Source organism: Episyrphus balteatus, chromosome 4 (genome assembly GCF_945859705.1).
Source record: "Episyrphus balteatus chromosome 4, idEpiBalt1.1, whole genome shotgun sequence".
Taxonomy (NCBI): Eukaryota; Metazoa; Arthropoda; class Insecta; order Diptera; family Syrphidae; genus Episyrphus; species Episyrphus balteatus.
Window position 1 is genome coordinate 38,537,935 of NC_079137.1, and position 18,958 is coordinate 38,556,892.

Sequence of the window (18,958 nt, forward strand, 5' to 3'; positions counted from 1 at the left end):
AATTCAAAATATAAAAAAAAAATATAATCACAGCACCATCATCAATTTAATTTTACCTCTAAAATTTTTTAAGTAAAAATTAATCAAAAAAAAAAAAAGTTCAAATGCACCAAAGTAAAACTTATTTGCAAAAGATTTTTAAGTGAATACGAAAAATTTATTTTTATATTTAAAATTTAATGTAAGTGCACCAAATTATTTTTAAGCAAATATTTGCACAATTTTTGTTGAGAAAAAAAAAAAAACCAAAAGGATATATCAGACCAAGCAAAAAAAAAATGGAAACAAAAACAGAAAAGTAAAATAATTTTTGATTAATAACAAAAATACTGATTAAAGTAAAAAAATGGTAACAAAAGCATCTTCAGCCACATTTATTGAGAATTCGATATCATATATTAATTCTAGACGATGTAGTTTACAATCAGACAATGGGACCTGGAGCTACTTTGGACAAAAGGCGACCAGACTTGCGTGATGAATTGGGATACATTGCACCACCAAATAGGAAATTACCACCCGTACCCGGATCCAACTACAACACTTGCGACAGGATTAAGCGAGGTACAGTTATAAGTAAGCATCAATTAGCCAAATTTAATCAAAATCTAAAGGACAATATCTACAAAAAAAATTCTTCTTTTCATTTTTATACTTTTTTCATATTAAAAAAAAAAAAAAAACAAAACAAAAATAACTCGTGTTTTTAACACTCTGGGAATGTCCACTTGGAGTAATGGAAATGGAGTTTCTATTTTTGAATTTTTTTGTTTTCTTTTTCACTTTTACGAGTTTTATTCTGTTTTAAGTATTTTTACACTAGAAGTTGTAGTTTATATTTCTGAAAGCACTAGATGTGTTTAAGATTTAAAAAAATGAACTTTATTATTTAAAACTTTGTTAGATGTGTGTCCTTTCGATCTAAATGTGCTTGCTTTTGGTATAGTATTGTCAAATTAGAATATATATTTTTTTTTTTCATAAAAGTGTTATTTTTTATTTGAATTGAGTATAGTTATCAAAAATTCTGGTACAAAAATTGAAAAATGTCTAATCTTGTCAATGACAGACAAGATGAAATATTTTGCGCAGTCACGTGGTGTTTTAATTTTCAATTCTCTTGAGAATTTCTTTTCCATATTAAAAAGGAATTAATTCGAAATTTCGAAAGTTACTAATTTACACATATAAACGAAATTTCAAAATTTTTCACAAACCCATTTTTAAAAAATTGAGTTTTCAAAATAAAAAAATTGAAATATTTAAAAAAAATCCAAAAATGTCTTTTTTGATAAATTTTCTAAAATTTTAATGTTACCTTTACTTAAACGCTTTTTAATAAAATCTTTCTTTGAAATCGGGTTAATCTTGTATGAGATACATTATTCAGAAACCAAAAAACCGTTCTATGGCAAGTACCGTTACCGTTAATAACCGTACAAAAAATGTTTTTTTCTTAATTTCAAAAGATGGCTCTTATGTGTGATACTACACACAATAATTTTAATCAAAATCGTTAGAGCCGTTTTTTAATAACTTTTCTATTTCAGTTATAGGCACGTACCGTTAGTTTTGGTAATAAAAAAAAATCAATTTCTCCTCTAGGGAATCACCCAAAACTGCTAACTACCAAGTTTGAAAAAAAATACTTCACTCGTTTAGGCTGTAGCTCGAGGTATATACAGACAGACAGATAGACAGAACTGCCGGACCCACTTTTTTGGCATTCTCCATCATGGTAACGTCATGTAAATTATTATCTCGACTTCGATTTTTTTTGAGATTCCTAAACTTGCCCTATATAGTACTTGTATTAGTGTACGCCTTATACTGGATACATTTTTTTTTTAAATTTTGACCGTCCCAATCCGCCATTTTGTTTTTTGTCATGAAAAAAAAAAAAAAATTGTCTGAAAAATTTTTAAAACTTGAATAATATTTAGAGGTCGCTACCGCCAATTAAATATTCAGGATGCTCCATGGTATAGTGAAAAGTCGAAGGTTATATTTACAATAACGTCATATACCTTTTTGGAGAGCCAATAATGTTCTATTGGTTTTTGAGTAGTTAAAGTTTAAATTTTAATAAATAGGCCAAAATTGTTAATAATGATAAAAAAATTTTTCGAATTTAAGCTTTTTCATTTTTTGCATTTTCCGAGAATATGTACTATGGTATACTAATGTAAATTTCTGTTTACACCATCAGAAAGTAGAGATTTTAACGAACAAATTACCCACCGACTTTTTGAAAAAAGCTGATATTTTGACACGTGCATTTTCGATTGAAAATTAGGGTGTTTTTTTGATAATAAGTCAAAATTAATATTTTAAATCAAATAAATTACTGTGTATTTGAGACATAATAAGGTAAATTTTTACCAAATTTCGTAGAAAAAAACATCTTTTTGGAAATTTTTCATATAAATTTTGAGGTTACCTATGTGAAAAAATTGTCCAAACAAAAATTGTAGATCTTTTTATTACCTACAACTTTTTTCCATAGAACTTGTAGTTTTGCCGGAAATGGAGATATACCATTTTTTACCATTAAAAACTCAACCCACCCACTTCCCGAACTCGGCTCGACCGTAATTTATTTTTCCTTTAATTTTTATCATATTCACCTCCTTTTCCAATGGGTTTCATCCTACTATGATTTTTTCTTACTTTTTAATGTTTTTGAAGGCTTCGGCACTGGTCTACTAAAGAAAATATTATAAAAAAAATGGGCTAAGATGACCAAAACTTAAAATGAATAGCTTATTTCTGGTTTTTTTTCTACAAAACATATTTGTGTACATTTTGTAAACTAATGGGTATCCCAATTTGAAAAAAAACGTCTTATTTTCCATATAAATTTTCTTACCCTTTCGTTTGATTTAGGGTAGGATGGTATAAGAGTGCGCACGTAAGATTGGTCATAAAGTGCATTGTGAAATACATATAGGTATATTCTTCAATTACTGTCTGAGCGTGTAAGAGTGCGCACCATGATGATGTATAAGAGTGCGCGGGTTATAAGAGCAGTAATACTATCCAAGGCTTCAAAATAACTGGCATTTGTCCATATACCAGCAAACAGCAGCTAGAAAAAGCAGTTCCAACCAAAAAGAAACCAAATAAAAGTTTTACAAAAAACAAGCGAATGAGAGTAACTAGGAAATATTGAAATTTTGTCGGAACCATTAATCGAAGACTAAATTGATTGTTCCTCATGCAAGTAGTGATGGGTTGAAAAATACTCTGTTTATTTAAAGATAGGCAATTTTATTTTCGACTTTTGTGCGAACTTACACCTGTGCGCAGCTGCGCACTCTTACAAACTAAGCCGCGCACTCTTACACAATAGGATGTATTAGAGCGCGCAAATTTCCTAATGTGGTATTTTGTTTATAACTTTTGAATTAATACATTTTTGTTACCAGTTTTAAGTTTTTTTCGTTGCTTTGATTATAAACTAAAAACTATATACAAAAAAAGTAGTTAAATTCTTTTTGTTATTGTTTTATTTGGTATTTTGTCTAAAATGCGCACTCTTATACCACCTTACCCTATTTAATTTTTTCAAATGAACTCATCTCCACAGTTTAGAAGCCCATAACTCCACTATCAGGCCTTAAAATTCAAAATCCTTTCAGATTAATTTTTTGAATCGATAGAGGATTACATATACCAAAATTGAACAAATTTTACGTTCCACTACATTTTTCGCTATCGGTGAAATGCCCCATATGTGAGGCTTGTGTTTGTTCGAATTCTCATCTTCGATTTTGTAAAAAAACAATTCAGATGGGAGGAGAGGAGTATACCACGTATTAACAAGGAAACTAAGAGAATTCTTTATTACCTTGATAAAGCCTAAAAAATGATTTCCTTGTTAATTAATTTTTTAAGACATGGTAACTTCGTTTTGTTTGTAATTTATTTTTTTTTTCTTCGTTAATAAACGTAATATAAGAAGGAGAAAAAATATATGAACATCATTTCATACATAATTCATCAGTTAAAATTTGAGAATAAACTGCGTTGGTTTTTTTTAATTTTTGAAATATAATCTCCATACTCTGGAAATTTATTTAGAAAAGTTGCAAGGTTTATTGATCTACTCAACACTTGTTTTTAATGGTTTAATTTTGTGTATAAACAAATTAATTCACTTTTATGAAAGAAAAAATAACTAAAGTAGACTAAATTAATTTTCACTTCCTTATTTAAAAACAAATCCTGTTTTATTTTTTTGTTTCATTCCATATTCGCTTTTTATTATGCTTTCGTTGGAATTGCGCTTTTTTGAATATTGTTTATTTTGTTCAACATAAAATAATATTATGCACAACCCCTCATAATCCTTCTTGAAAAAAAAACTTATTAATAATGTAAAAAAAATAAACAAAAAAATAAGTAGGCCGTGGCATGCGTTCAAACCACTCAACATGGGATCCACGTCGACCAATCTACGAAGAATTGAAGCCACCACCAGTACCAAGACATTATGGTCACAGTCATGGTAATGAAGAATGCTATTACAGACATCCAGGTAGGATTTTATTTTCGTCTTCTTTTCTTTTTTTTGTATTATTTCTTATATTTAAGTTTAGTATTTGTATAATTTAAAATTTAAAAAATTAAGTTAAAATTAAAAATTGCGCTACTAATTACTCTTTATTTCCAAAAAAAATTACTAAATACCCTTTAAGTTTGTCCCAGTAAAAATTTGTTTAATATTTTTTTTGCTATTTTTTGATTTGTTACTTATTTAATTTTTAAAAACGAAAAAAAAGTAGTCTATCTCTTGCTCTCTATCTGTAAAATCTTTGGGACTTGCGTGATCTTTACTAACAAATCTTAACGAAGGTAAACGAATATATAAAAAAAATTGTAGCTGCACGTTTGCTCTTTTATTTGCATAAAAACAAAAAACTTTTAATATTCTAATTTAAAATAAAACCGTTTTCATGACTAAATCGATATATCAAATGCTTATTTATAAAATGCAACCTTACTAAGGTATGGAAGATGAGATCTGCCCCTATGCTACTTTCCACTTGCTCGGCTTCCGTGAAGAAATGGATCCTACAAAGGCAATGAACTTCCAGACTTTCCCTCATCAAAACGGACACACCGGACCCGGACATGCCGGAACTATGGGACCACCAGGACATCCAGGACACGTACACTCCCGATCAGGCTCCCAATCAATGCCACGTGCCAACCGATATGCCCGCAAGAACAGCCAAGGAGGACAGAGCTCAATTTACACACCAGCACCTGAATATGATGATCCTGCTAATTGTGCTGAAGAAGATCAATATGTAAATAAAATTGTGGCTGGCAAAAGAGTTTTAATAATTTCATTTTGTATATTCAGCGCCGTTATACTCGTGTCAACTCACAAGGTGGAAGTCTTTACAGCGGACCTGGACCCGAATACGATGACCCAGCTAATTGTGCACCAGAAGAAGATCAATATGGCTCTCAATATGGCGGACCATACGGTACACCATACGATCACTATGGTTCTCGTGGATCTGTTGGACGTCGCAGTGTCGGTAAGTAGTTATTGTCTCTCTCAAAATATTGAAAATCTCTCAACAAACAGCAAACAAACATTCAAATTCGGTTCCCATTTTGTATAAAATTTCACTATGCACTATTCAAAACTTTTATATTAAAAGGATCATCTCGTAATATGCCAGGTAATGGATCTCCTGAACCACCACCACCACCACCACGCAACCATGACATGAGCAATTCTTCATTCAATGACTCCAAGGAGAGCAATGAGATCTCAGAAGCTGAATGTGATCGTGATCATGGACCAAGGGGCAATTATGGCGGTAAGAATTTTTAATCTTTTTTTCTATAGTTTGTATATTTAAAGTTAAGTCCTTAAAGATATTTTAAGAAAAAAAAAAAATCGTTAGCTTAACCTGTGTTGATACACAAAAAAAAAAACATAACAGCAATCCTTGTTTGTAAAAATATTCATAACTAAATAATTTTCGTTTTATTTTTGTAAATTTCAAAAACAAACAAAACTCACTAAATTATAGAAGACTCCAAGGAGGGTGAGTGTGCGATTGACTAAATTAAAATATCCTCGTTTTCAACATTTGTATATGTTTGTTGAGTTCAGTTCAGAAAAAAGAAAATCATTAAAAAAAAAATATAAAATATTCTTTTCAAAGTGTGACACTCTGTTCTATTTAGATGGATGTGTGCATTTTATAATTTCGTTAAAAAAAATAAATGAATTCACAATTTCATTTCAAACCTCATTCAATCAATCATCATAATGTTCACTCACTCATTCTTAACCATTTGAATGTAAAGTTTCTATATAGTGTCATATCGTTACCCTCCAATATATTTGTTTTTTTTTTTGTTTATGAATGTTTAAAAGTTCAAAATCAGCTCACAATATTTCTTTAGGAATTTTTTAGGAAGAATCATTTATAATAATTTCAATATTTCAATAATGATAAATAAAATAAATTATAATGATTTATAAGTTGATGACGTGAATTGGAATATAAAAATGTGATAGTCGATTGGATTTTTTTTGTAAAATAGTATTTTGTACAATTCCTTTTTTTTAACTTAAATTATTTTATTTAAAGGTCGAAAATATTTTTTTCAAAATTCATATACTGACTTCCTTACCTACGTAATAATTAGAAACGATGTTGTTTTTATTCATTATTTTTGAATATTTACTCGTAATTGTTATTTGATGAATTAATAAATTTTAGTTATTTTTTGAAAATCTTAAACATTAAAAACTTTTTCTCAATATGCATTTTTTAATTTATTAATTAAGCAGCAAAGTTGCCATAAAAAAAACTTTATATTTCTTTTTTGCAAAATTTTGTAAAAAAATGAATTATGACAGGCAAAATTTAAAAAAAAAAAAAAACAGAATTAAAAAAAAAAAAGAATTTTTACCCTAACCCAGAAACCACGTCTTAAATGCAATTGAATATATTTTAAGAAAAAATAATTTCAAAGTCTTTAAAATCGTTTAAAAAAAAGAATTTTTATTTTTGATAAATATTTTGTTGATATAAAATAAATTAAAATACAAATTTTAAGTCCTTTACTACTAATTTTATTGATCAACACCTTTAACCAAAGTTTCAAAAATTCAGTGTCCCGTTTACAAAATTTGAGTTTTCAAATACCTAACAAAAAATTAAATTTATTTTGAAAGTCTAAAAATGAAATTCTTTTTTTATGATTAAATTGCCTCTTGAAGTTTCCAGGTTTTTTAGGTTTATCGTTTCCAAAACACATATTACGATATTGAAAACTAAATTGGTATTGATAATTTATAAAGGCTTGTTTAAGGCTTAATTAAGTGTAAAGTGTAATACAAAACGGCATAAACATTTTTTAAAGTTCGTGCATCAACTCTTTTGTTTTAAATAAGAGTTCGATTTAAAACTATATTTTTTGTTTGTATTGAAGTTCTTCATTTTTCAAAAATTAGTAAATAATAGAACAATAAGCATACATAAGTATATTCTTATGTATGCATCTATGCAGCTAATAAATGCACAACAAAAAATACTTATTGAAAAGAAAAAAAAATCCAATCGACATAACATTTTATTCTTAATTCTACTATTAATAAATTCATATACATTAAATAGATAATACCACTGTGTTTTGCTAAATCAATTTATTGAACCTGGTCATAATATTCAGTTTCAGTTTTTTTTTTATGTTTTCATTCACATTTGTTTTTTATGTTTATTTTTTTAATTTTCAATTTTGTTTGCGTGTGTGAAATTAATGTTTATATTTTAATATTCTTCAAAATTATGTGGTCATTTGGGTAAAAATTATATTTAATTTGTGTTTTTTTTCTCACTTTAAATCATAACTTTTTGTTTTTGTGTTACTAACTTAATGTTTTACATTTTCATATTTATATTTATTTATTTGTGGAATGCATGGGAGTTATATCGGAAAATTCTATTTTTTTTTAAATAGATAACAAATACATACAATTGTAAATTTCAGACATTTAAAATTTCTTTCCTTATGTGTAAAACCAAATGCTTGTCAAGTGTTAAGTTTCGTTTTTTTTTAATTTTTATTAATGCATTTTGAATCATACTATATTTTATTGACTTGAAAAACATCGAAAAACCTAGGACCTAAAGCATAAAAATATACATAGAACAGTAATCAAACAATAAAATAAAATCATCTTAATTTCCCCTATTTTATATTTTTTGTTTCTTATATTATTTTTTTTTATTTTCAACTTTTTTTTGTTTATTTTTCTTTTATATTTTCCTCTGGGAATATTGCCTTAAAATTTAAAACAATACAATGCAAATGCAAAACAAAATATGTAATTTTAAATGAACAAACAAAAAATATGCAGCTAAACGATCTCCGCATCAAAAGGATCAACGTACAACTGAAGAAATGCGAAAATTAATCGAAAGGTAAGAGGTAACAAAAGAAAAGTATTAGTTAGGAAAAAAATATTGTAGATTAAAAAAAAAAAAAAATAAATACAAAAATCTTCAAAGTTAACACTTAACTCAACTGATTAGTCGCATTATTCAAAGTTTACTAAATTTGAATATTATTTACAACAAAAAATCAAAAAATGCCAAATTTTCAACTAAACTAAATAATTATGAATAATTTTCATAACGACAATTGGAAAATAGCATGCTCAAAATTATAGAGGTCTGAAGAAAAAAGTTGTCTCTTCAAAATCAAGTCAATTAAAAAAAAAATTACATAAAACATAATTTCCAGGCTCATTTGAATCAATAAAAATATATTTTTGACAACTTTTGCCTTTTCAATATCTCACTTATTATTTTCTAACAAGAAAACAAAAAATCACAAATTCAAACTAATTCGAAAATTGAATTGAAAATTCCATGTTTCATAAAATTAAAGCATTTGATAAAGTTTTAAAGTTTCACAAATTATAATACTGTAAATAAAATTTTGTTTTACTTTTAAATTTTTACTAAAAACAACAACCACTCTCTATTAACAAAATGGTATTTTCACCGCTAGCCGAAAACAGTAAGTTTTGCATGGAATTTGTTTGTGCTAATAAATATATACAATTTTTATGCTCTTTCTATCGCCATCTAAAAAAAAAAAAATCAAAACTAAGCTTTTGTTGTTTTTTTGGTTCTATCATATTGATTTTTTAACAGTGTGCATGGTTTTATTTTTTCCGTTTTTATAATTAACTTTTTATTTATATATTTTTTAATTTAAAATTTGCTATTAATTTGTTAATATTCTTAAAGCAAAACATCAGAATCTTATAACCGAAATGTTAATATTATTATATTTTCTTTTAATTTTTTAATGTTTTAAATATAAATATATTTTGCTGTCATCAAATTGTTTAAAAAAAAAAAATACTTTAGGATCATAATGTGTGGCAAACACATATTTGAGTTTTCGACAAAATTTACAAAATATTTATTTTTATTAAAGTGGTAATAAAAAAAAAACTACAATGATTTTGTTAAAAATGTGGTAAATTAAATTGAAATTTGTTTTATACTTGGTTGGTATTCAAAAAAAAAAAAAAAACGTATTTGCTAACACAATTATTTATAAACATACATCAAAACACCTCAGCAAGCTTATAAACCTCTCATTGCAGTGAAAGCAAAAGGTCTGAAGTTGTGTGGTAATTAAGAGTAGTTCTAGTTGAACATAAGAAGTTGAATGTTGAATAAATAATAATCATTTAAAAGAGACACAAAGTAGATTTTTATTACATACATTATATTAACATTTACATACATTCTGTCAAAAAACATCCAAAAATTTATATTATTTATATCCGTCTTTTTTTTTGTCAGAATGTGCATAAGTGCTAACTTAGGCTTCTCCCATAAATTGGAAAACTCGTGTTGTTTATTCATCCGAACACCAGATAAAGCCGCGATATAAATCTGCCAGAATTCGTTATTAGAACGCGTAAAACTATAAAATTGCAGGATCACATTTTGGTTATATATCCACTCCCAAAATTTGCTGTGAGCTCTCGGTCTAAAATAATGCTTCAAAACTTAAGCCAGTAACTCCCTTAAAAATTAATTTCGACCAAGCATTTTTTTTTTGTAATAAAATTAAACTATATAATGACTCATTTAAGCCGCAAAGCTCACAACTTTTAGAAAAGAAAAAAACAACATATTTCGTTTTAAAGGCTTTCGTCTTTAATAACCAAAAAATGTAATTGAGCTACAAAAATACAAAATTAGCGTTTGCACATTTCATTTAGTTCATGTGACTATAGATTTCTGCAAAACATGTTTTTTTTATTTTTGTTCTTGGGTACTCTCTTTTGAGCTTACGTAATCAAGCAAAAATATACCAAAAAAATCTCCAGTTATTAGAAAAAAATATAAAAGTGCATTGTTTTATATTATCTCCAATGGTTTTAACAAACCGAACATGCACTTTTTTATCTTAAAATCGAAAATAAAAATAATCATTTTTATCAAAAAACAAAACCGACTTTTATGGTTTTTCTAATAGTTCCTATGGCCAGAACTGAACGAAATTGAAATACACATTGCAGCCACCAGCTTTCCAATACAAAAAGAATTATCAAAATTGGTTCACCCAGCCCAAAGTTATGAGGTAACAAACCCAAACAAAAAACAAAATACAGACGAATTGAATACCTCCTCCTTTATGGAAGTCGGTAATAACAATAAAATTATGTTTTCCGCAACACAAATTTTGTTTTTTTTTTTTTTTTTAAATGATTATGGCCATTTTTTGTAAAGATTTGAATGAATTTCAATGAATTGGAAAGTACGAATTGAGGGCAAAACCAAAAAGACCAAAATCAAGACAATTAGGCTAACTTTACGAAAAATATGGTCTTTATAAATGTATCGTTAACAGTATAATCAGTCACCAAAGACATTGATTTCTTGAACTTTGGCTCTTTCGATTTGTTATTTAAAAATACCTTAAAGTGTTTTTACTTCCTCTATAAGGCAAGTATTGGTTTCGTGTAGAAAAAAAAATCGAGGTTTTAATCAAAACCAACATTACGATGATGGAGAAAATCAAAAAAGTGGTTTTCGTCATGCCGTCCGTCGGTCTGTGCGTGTGTGCGTCTGTGCGTCCATCTGTACATCGAGCTAGGGCCTAAACGGATGGATGGATTTACTTGAAACTTGGTACAGATGATTTTTGCGTAATACCCTAGGTCCGTTTTTTTTTAGTTTTTCAATACCTCTTTTTTAACGCATACCTCCAATATACCATTTTCGAGGTATTGCAATTTTCTCGAAAACGGCTCAAACGATTTTGATTAAATTGGGTGTACATTATACTCTTATTGATTCTAACAAAACTGCGTTTTTAGTTTTTCTCAAAAAATTCGGAGAACGGATGTATGGCGTTGCCGTTTTTCAAAAATTTACATTTTTTAAGTTCATATATTTGATCAAAGCACAAGTCAATTTTATTCAAAATTTTAAGACATCATTTTGAAGAGTAAAATGTAAAAAAAAAAATTAAAAAAAAAGTTTTTGAAATTTTCTTTTTATTTTGCTTTTTTTTTAAATCGACAGACTTTATATAAAGATACTTTAAACTACAAGAGAAAGTACGTGCGACCCAGTCGTGCATTTTATTATTTTTTTTTTTTTTTATAAAGAAAAATAAAAACAAAATTTGGGATTTTGGCTCTACAAAAACGTACAGTACGTTATTTTTGGTGTAACCGCTGATTTCAAATAATTTTTTTCCAAATTAAGTCATTTTTTTAGAAAATAACCCCTCCCGCTTAAAGGAGGGGTATAGATTCCTCGTCCCATACAATTTTTTTATTGTCTTGACTCAACGCTCTAGCTTTTTGGTACGTTCCTCCAGTATATCGTTCCTCTCAATGGTTGCCAACCCAAAAACCACGTTTCATAGCTTTGTTGTTCATAACTCTGGTTTTTCATAACTTCGGTTTTTCGTAACTTCGGTTTTTCGTAACTTCAGTTTTGCGTGTATTCATAACTTCGTTAGTTTCCCGATTCAGTGCTACCTATTTTCACAACGGCCAATATAAGTTGAATTAGATATAAACTAAAATCTTAAATTTACATATTAAACACTGCTGCTGTGAAAAAAACGTTATCTGAAAATTATTGCCACACATTAATTATTTTAACAAAAAAAATATTCTCCTTCAAAATTGTTAGGTAATGTTGATCTGATAGTCGTTATACATTTATTATAAGGTTAAATATTTCAAACATTGAATTTACTTTGTTTCAGAGAGTGTCCAAATATAAAAAATATTTCAAACTAAATTAAGTAGAAAGTATCTTGAATTAGAGCAGTTTTTAACTAACGTATACCACACACTTCAGATCTAGCTTTTCAAACACTTTCATATAAGAAAAAAAAGAAAAACAACAACACCATAATCACGAGAACGCTGCTTCTTGACTCAGTATTAAAATTATACTCCCTTTTCCTTACTTCATCCAATTAAGCTTGCTTTTAATGAATTCTCCTTATTAATGTTCTATAAAAGCAATTATAATAATTTATTTATCTACAAAATATAATTTACAGCAACATTAAACTAATTTTTATAAATCTTACTAATATAAATAATTTTTTTTTATTTAAATTTATTTAATTTAATAGAAACGAAGCCGGCGCAAAACAATTCCAACAACAAAGTGGCGCAGGATTCACAGCCTACGATACTATGGCAGTGTAATTTGTAAACTCGCAACATCATAAATTATACATCAAATAATTTAAATAATTAAAAAAAAAAAAAAAAACCAACAGCAACATAAATCATATATAAAAAAAAATTGAAAACAAAAAATCGACTAAAAATTTAATATGTTTTAATTATTATATTATTAATAATAATATTTTGCATAAAAATGTATACATACACACACTCACACAACAAACTCACAATTTATATATGAAAAAATATTAAAATTTAAAAAAATAAAATAAAAGTTGTGTAATCAATAGACACCACATTTACAATCTAAATTATAATTAATATTTAAAAAAATTAGAAAAAAAAATAGTTTTCTATAAATAAAATAACATTTAATTTAAAAATAAAAGAAAAACATTGAAAATTACTAAACAAGTATCAGTATATAAATGTCTGTGTGTGTTTTTGGAAATGGAGACTAGATGCATAATATGAAAATTGCCATTTCTTATTTTACATAATGTATTTTGTTTAATTTTAATTTATTTATCGATTTTATGTGTGTAGAAATATCCTTGTGTTTTAGTTGTGATTTGTATAAGTTCTTTTTTTTTTTAATAAAAAGAAAAGGGAAAGCAGTGATAATGCAAAAGAAAAAAAGGTACTAGAATGATATGTAAAGCACACCCTAAGAAAAAATGAAGACTAAATAACGTTTAAAGTCTCCAAATATTTTAAATTTTTATATTTTATGTATAACGCCGTAAAAATAAAAATAGTTATACAAATTTTAGTCATTTGTAATTTTTAGTCGTTTTAGTCATGTAAGTTTATTACCTATTATTATTATTACATAAACATAATTATATAAAACAGCACAATTATTATTTAGGTGTGTTTTTTTGTTTGTTTTTAATTTAAATATTAAAACAAATTTTATTTTGTATCCTATATAACAGATAATATTTTTAATTTTATTTTATACTCAAGATAAAAATTATACAAAAAAAAAAAAAAATAGTATATACATAAATTATCTTTAATATTTATAAATATATTTATCATATTCATGTTTTGTGTCATTTGTTATAAAAAAAAATAATAATATTATATAAATAATCCAAAATACACATGAATAATACATTATTATTATTGTATACCTACACAAATATTTTATTTTAAATTGAATTGATAATTAAAATTCATTTTTTTATCAATAAATTATTTTATTCATTAACTGATCTTCCATTAAATAATTTGCACTTTTTACACATTATGAGATTTTTATTTATATACAAAAAAAAAAATTTAATAAATAATAAAAAAAAACAAAAAAAAAAGAACGAAAGAGATATTACACAAAAACTCTGTATTATACAAGAATACAAATTTATTTTGTAAATTTGATTAACAAAAAGAAACATTTTTCTTTATACAAAAAAATGTATTTATTTTCTTTTTGCATTTTAGCTTTAATTATGATTTTTAAAAATTTTATATAAGTTTGTCTTTGATTTGATTCTATTTTGGAGTGTTTTTTTTTTTTATTTTGTGTAAAATTTTGAATAATTTTTTTCCTACTAAATAAAATTACTTATCGATTTTTAAACTAATTTTTATTTTGTTTTATTTTTTCACATTTTTTTTATACATATATAAATTTCAGTTTTTCATTTGGCTTATCAAGAATAACGGCAATAATAAGACGTCTTCTTTTGGAGGTGGTAAAGTTTTTAAAAGCATTTTTCTGTTCGAGCTTCGAGATAGATCATGACTCATGAAAAGTTTCAACGAGTGTCGATCCATAACGACCCCTGCTCTGTAGAAGAGAAAAATTGGTTTTAGTCAAATTTGATGAAATTTTAGGTGGCTGCATGTCCATGACTTTTGCCTCCAGACGGAGCAATATAAATGAATTTTACATAGCTTATAACCAGAGGAGAAGTAAGACGCTTTCAAAGATTTCTCTTTTTCAATTTCTGATAAGTGGATTTGTAAGTTATGATAGAACATAGTCATTAAAAAAAAAAAAAAAAAAACAACTCTAATGACAGCACAATGACAAACATTTTTTTTATAAAAAAAAAGCTGTCGGTAGTGTTTTCTTGGTTTGATGACTGAAGGTGAGAATCTTATTAGTTCAAAAGATTGTTGAATCTTTTCGTGGAAAATGGATAATTTCAGAAAAAAACTGGGAATTTAATTTTTAGGCAATTTCATTCTCTAAACGAAATTTCCTTACGTTTTAGTCCCTAACGTTTCTGAACCTGTTCAATATTTATTTTATATGCAGTTGGTCATTCGTTTGATAGTTAAGCATTTTTGAAAATTGGGGTTACACTAGCAATGACTGTAAAAAAAAACCGAATTACCAGGAAATGTTCTCAATTTGCAAGCATTTAAGAAATAAATTGTAGTTTTCTGCGCTAAAGAGTTTACATCAACTTTAATAAAGAAATAAGTTTGAAAACATCAACAAAAATATGTTAAGCTAGAATCACGTAGTTAACGAAGCCGATCAACGCCTTAACTCTCTGACGTCACCCAAAATTGTATCTTCACTCTGCCGACCGGCGCATGACACACCACAAACTGTGTCAACGTCAGCGCGAGTTTCAAAGTACCCGTCAACGCGTTGACAGCATTTTTTGTGGACGATCAGACTGAAAGACACTTTAAAGAAAGATTTTGACGTGACTTTTACGTCATAGAGTCAACGCGTTGAGCGAGTAATCCTAGCTTTAGCACTTCAACATGGTAGAAAACAGGGTTGTAAAAATATCAGTTGAAAAAAAAATGCATTTGAAATTCAAAAAAAAAATTATTGCAACCAAAAAAAATTTTCATTAAAAAAAAAATATTTATTGCAACTGAACAAAATTTGCAAAAAATTGTATTACAAATGAAAAATATTTGCATTAAGAAAAATAATTATTGCAACTAAAAATATTTTGCATTAAACAAAAATTATATTGCAAATAAGAAATTGTATGCATTGAAAAATAAATGTGTTCATAAAATTAATAAAAAATCGACGAATATTAAAAAAAAAAATAAATACACACATTTTTCATTGAATTTTTTTTTCAATGCAGAACATTTTTTTATTAGTAAAAAACATTTTTTTAATGCAAAATATTTTTATCTGCAATAAACATTTTATTTTCAATGGAAATAGCTATTTTTCAGTTGCAATAATATTTTATTAATGCAAAATAGCAAAATATTTTTAGTTGTCATCCATTTTTTTTTAATGCAAATATTTTACATTTATAATAATTTTTTTAAACTTTTAATGGAAAGCAAATGCAGTCAAAAAAATCATTTTTTACAACCCTGGGGAAAATTGGACAATTTTGTCAAACTGCCTTGTAAAATGTAATATTAATTATTTAATCAGAAAAATTCATCTCCGATCACATTTCGCCATTATTAAATATCTTTTGTTAAGTAAATTTTTAAGTTCTTAAATTTGTATTTGTTTTAATAATATCTTTAAAAGACTGATTACACCATTTTTTAAATTGCTTCATTTATTCTGCAAATATGTTTTCTATTTACTGTTTTATTATATTTAAGTATGTTACTATTTATTTTCTATGAGTTTAAAATAAAAAAAAAATTCACCTAATCTCTTTCCAAAAAGCACACAAAGTTAATTTATTTTTAATTAAAATTCAAAATTATAACCATTTTTAAGTAATTTTTTTAAAATCAAGCATAAAATCAATTCTAAAAACTTATTAACAACAAAAAATAAATAGCAGCTCAAAATATCAGACACACTTCATAATTTTATTCATAAAAATATATATTATATATTTTATAAATATAAACAAACCAAAATTTAACCACCTATTACAAACAAAAAATAATTATGGAGTAAATTTTCAAAAAAAAAAAAAACTATTTCTAATGTTACATAAATACGAAAATATAAACTTATGTAACATTTTGTATTTAAAAATAAAAATCTTATTAATAAATAAAAACAAATTAATGTGGACAAATTTTAAATAAAATTAATTCTCTTTCAAAATTCAACTTAGAAAAAAAAAAAAACATTCATGATGTCCATATTATATACTTATGTCATATACATATATAATTATATCACAACAATTACCTACCTATTAAAATTTTTAAGCGTAGTTCATCAAACAAAAATATTAAAATAATGTATATCCATACAATTTACAAAAATTAAAAAAAAAAATTAAATTAAAAAAAATATTATATACTTACTTGAATGTAGTGTTGTGATTTGATTGCTTAATTTAAATAGATTAGCTTTTAAAACAAAATAAAAATATAATATACATTTATGCTGTACTTATATTCTTTATTAGTGGGAGTTAAAAAAAAAATAGTACATAACACAAAATCAAAATCAAAAATTTGAAAATTCTTTCGAAAATTATTAAAAAAAAAAAATAAAGTTTAAATAAATTTAAAAAGAAAAATTAAGCTTTCGGCAAGTTGCATAAAATAAGTAAAAAAAAGAAAACGAAAAATAAAGCAGAAATGAAATGTACCATTCGCTTTTTGTGTTTATTTGTATTTGATTTAAACACACCAGCTACCACTAAAAAAATTGAAAACCAAAAAAAAAAAAAACAAAAAAAAAAACATTTTAATCGAAAATATTTTTTACAAAAAATAAATAAATTTAGTAATTTTTTTATTATGATTGTATGTGAATATAAAATAAAAACTAAAATATTTTGTACACGATATCAAAAAAAAATTATTTAAATTTAAACAAAATACATTTTTTGATTAAAAAAAAATAATTAAAAATACATCTACATATTTATAAAACCATTTTATTGTATACAAAATTTGAATTAACAAGATAAAAATAGAATGTAACAACACTTTTTATTGTTTTTTTTTTATTTTTGCTTAATTTATTAAAAACAAAATCATATAACTTAAGATTTATACTTAAAAAATTAAAAAAAAAAAGAAAAAAATCAATAGAAATGAAAAATTAATAATATAATAATTTTCTATACATAGTTGACAACCAATGTAAGAATAAATTTATCAACCACAACAATAGACGGAAATAGTGATTTAGTTTTAAACATTTAAGTCAGTTTTAGTATCAGGAAATCGAATGGGAAATTCAATAAATAAAAATGAAAAAGAAATAAAAATTAATAAAAAAAAATGTTTATGACTTTTTATTTAACCAATCCAATTCAGTAAGTACCATATTTTTTTTTGTTTTTGGCAAGGGAAGGGGCATCTAAATTTTAAATGCTAAACTGGGCACTCAAGACCCTGATTTCTACTTGCGATATAGGTACTATATATCAAGTTATGCATTCGAACAAAAAAAAAAAGTTGAGATAACATTTATCCATGACATTACGATGGTAGAGCCAACAAAGTGGGTCCTGGAAGTCCGTCTGTCTATCTGTCAGTCTGTCAGTTTTTTTTCAATTTTTGTTTTATGAGGTAAGTACTGTATTATCTTCCCATCAATATGGCAAAATTGTCTTCTTCGAGCTCAATGCAAAGGGCACTTTTGCTAACTTTTGCTAACAAATGGCATTTCCAAATCCAGACTTTTTGGAGTCAATTCGCGATTTAAAATGAACTCTTCAAAATGCGTCTATTTTTTTTAGTGCATTTTTTTCATTTTTTGTCCATTTGTGGTAAATTTTGAATAGTATAATTATATTTTTGTGTTTTCATATTAGGTAATTTTTAGTTTCCCGCGATAAATTCAGTTCTCCACAGATTTTTTCAACAGATACACCTAAATTATGACTTGCAACAGAAGATGCACTAATTTCGATGTTAAACGTTGTGTCGCGTCGTGTAGCGTTGTGTCGCATCGTGTCGCATTCTGTAGTAATATGCATTCAAAGAATGACAAATTATGTAGGTAAGTAATCAAATAAGTAGATAATTTTTCAAGAAGATGATTTTACAGAATTTTGCAAAAAATTAAAAAAGGGTTTGGAAAATGTTAAAAAGCGCGCGCTTTTTAACATCTTCTAAACTTAGGCAAAAAATGAGAGTACCTACATTTTCAGGAAAAATCAAACAGATTTTACTGAGGATGTTAAGTGGCTTCTCTCATTAGGACCAAAATTTGCTTAACCAGTTTCGAAAGAAAATTTGCCATCATAACTAAAATCCAAAAGTTTGTAGGAGTTCGGGGTGATGTATCATTTGCATTCGAAATATTTTGTTTTTTTTTTTCATTTGGAAGCAGATATTTTCGGATCTAAG

The 18,958-nt window shown here is 26.0% G+C and overlaps 1 protein-coding gene across 25 annotated transcripts in view; it reads left to right on the forward strand.

The window, feature by feature from the left end:
- Positions 1-12,819, forward strand: part of LOC129919740 (cell adhesion molecule Dscam2) — a 197,598-nt gene extending 184,779 nt beyond the window's left edge. For 23 of the 25 annotated variants that reach the window (XM_056000736.1, XM_056000749.1, XM_056000746.1 and 20 more), the window contains exons 17-23: positions 409-564; positions 4,409-4,540; positions 5,011-5,315; positions 5,372-5,552; positions 5,679-5,840; positions 8,399-8,462; positions 12,673-12,819. In XM_056000736.1, the coding sequence (XP_055856711.1) occupies positions 409-564; positions 4,409-4,540; positions 5,011-5,315; positions 5,372-5,552; positions 5,679-5,840; positions 8,399-8,462; positions 12,673-12,748 (1,076 nt within the window). In that variant the 3' untranslated portion in view covers positions 12,749-12,819. Of the gene's footprint in view, positions 1-408; positions 577-4,405; positions 4,541-5,010; positions 5,316-5,371; positions 5,553-5,678; positions 5,841-6,056; positions 6,072-8,398; positions 8,463-12,672 lie in introns of all 25 variants that reach the window. The other 2 variants (XM_056000728.1, XM_056000730.1) reach the window with 2 other exon arrangements.
- Positions 12,820-18,958: the final 6,139 nt, after the last annotated feature.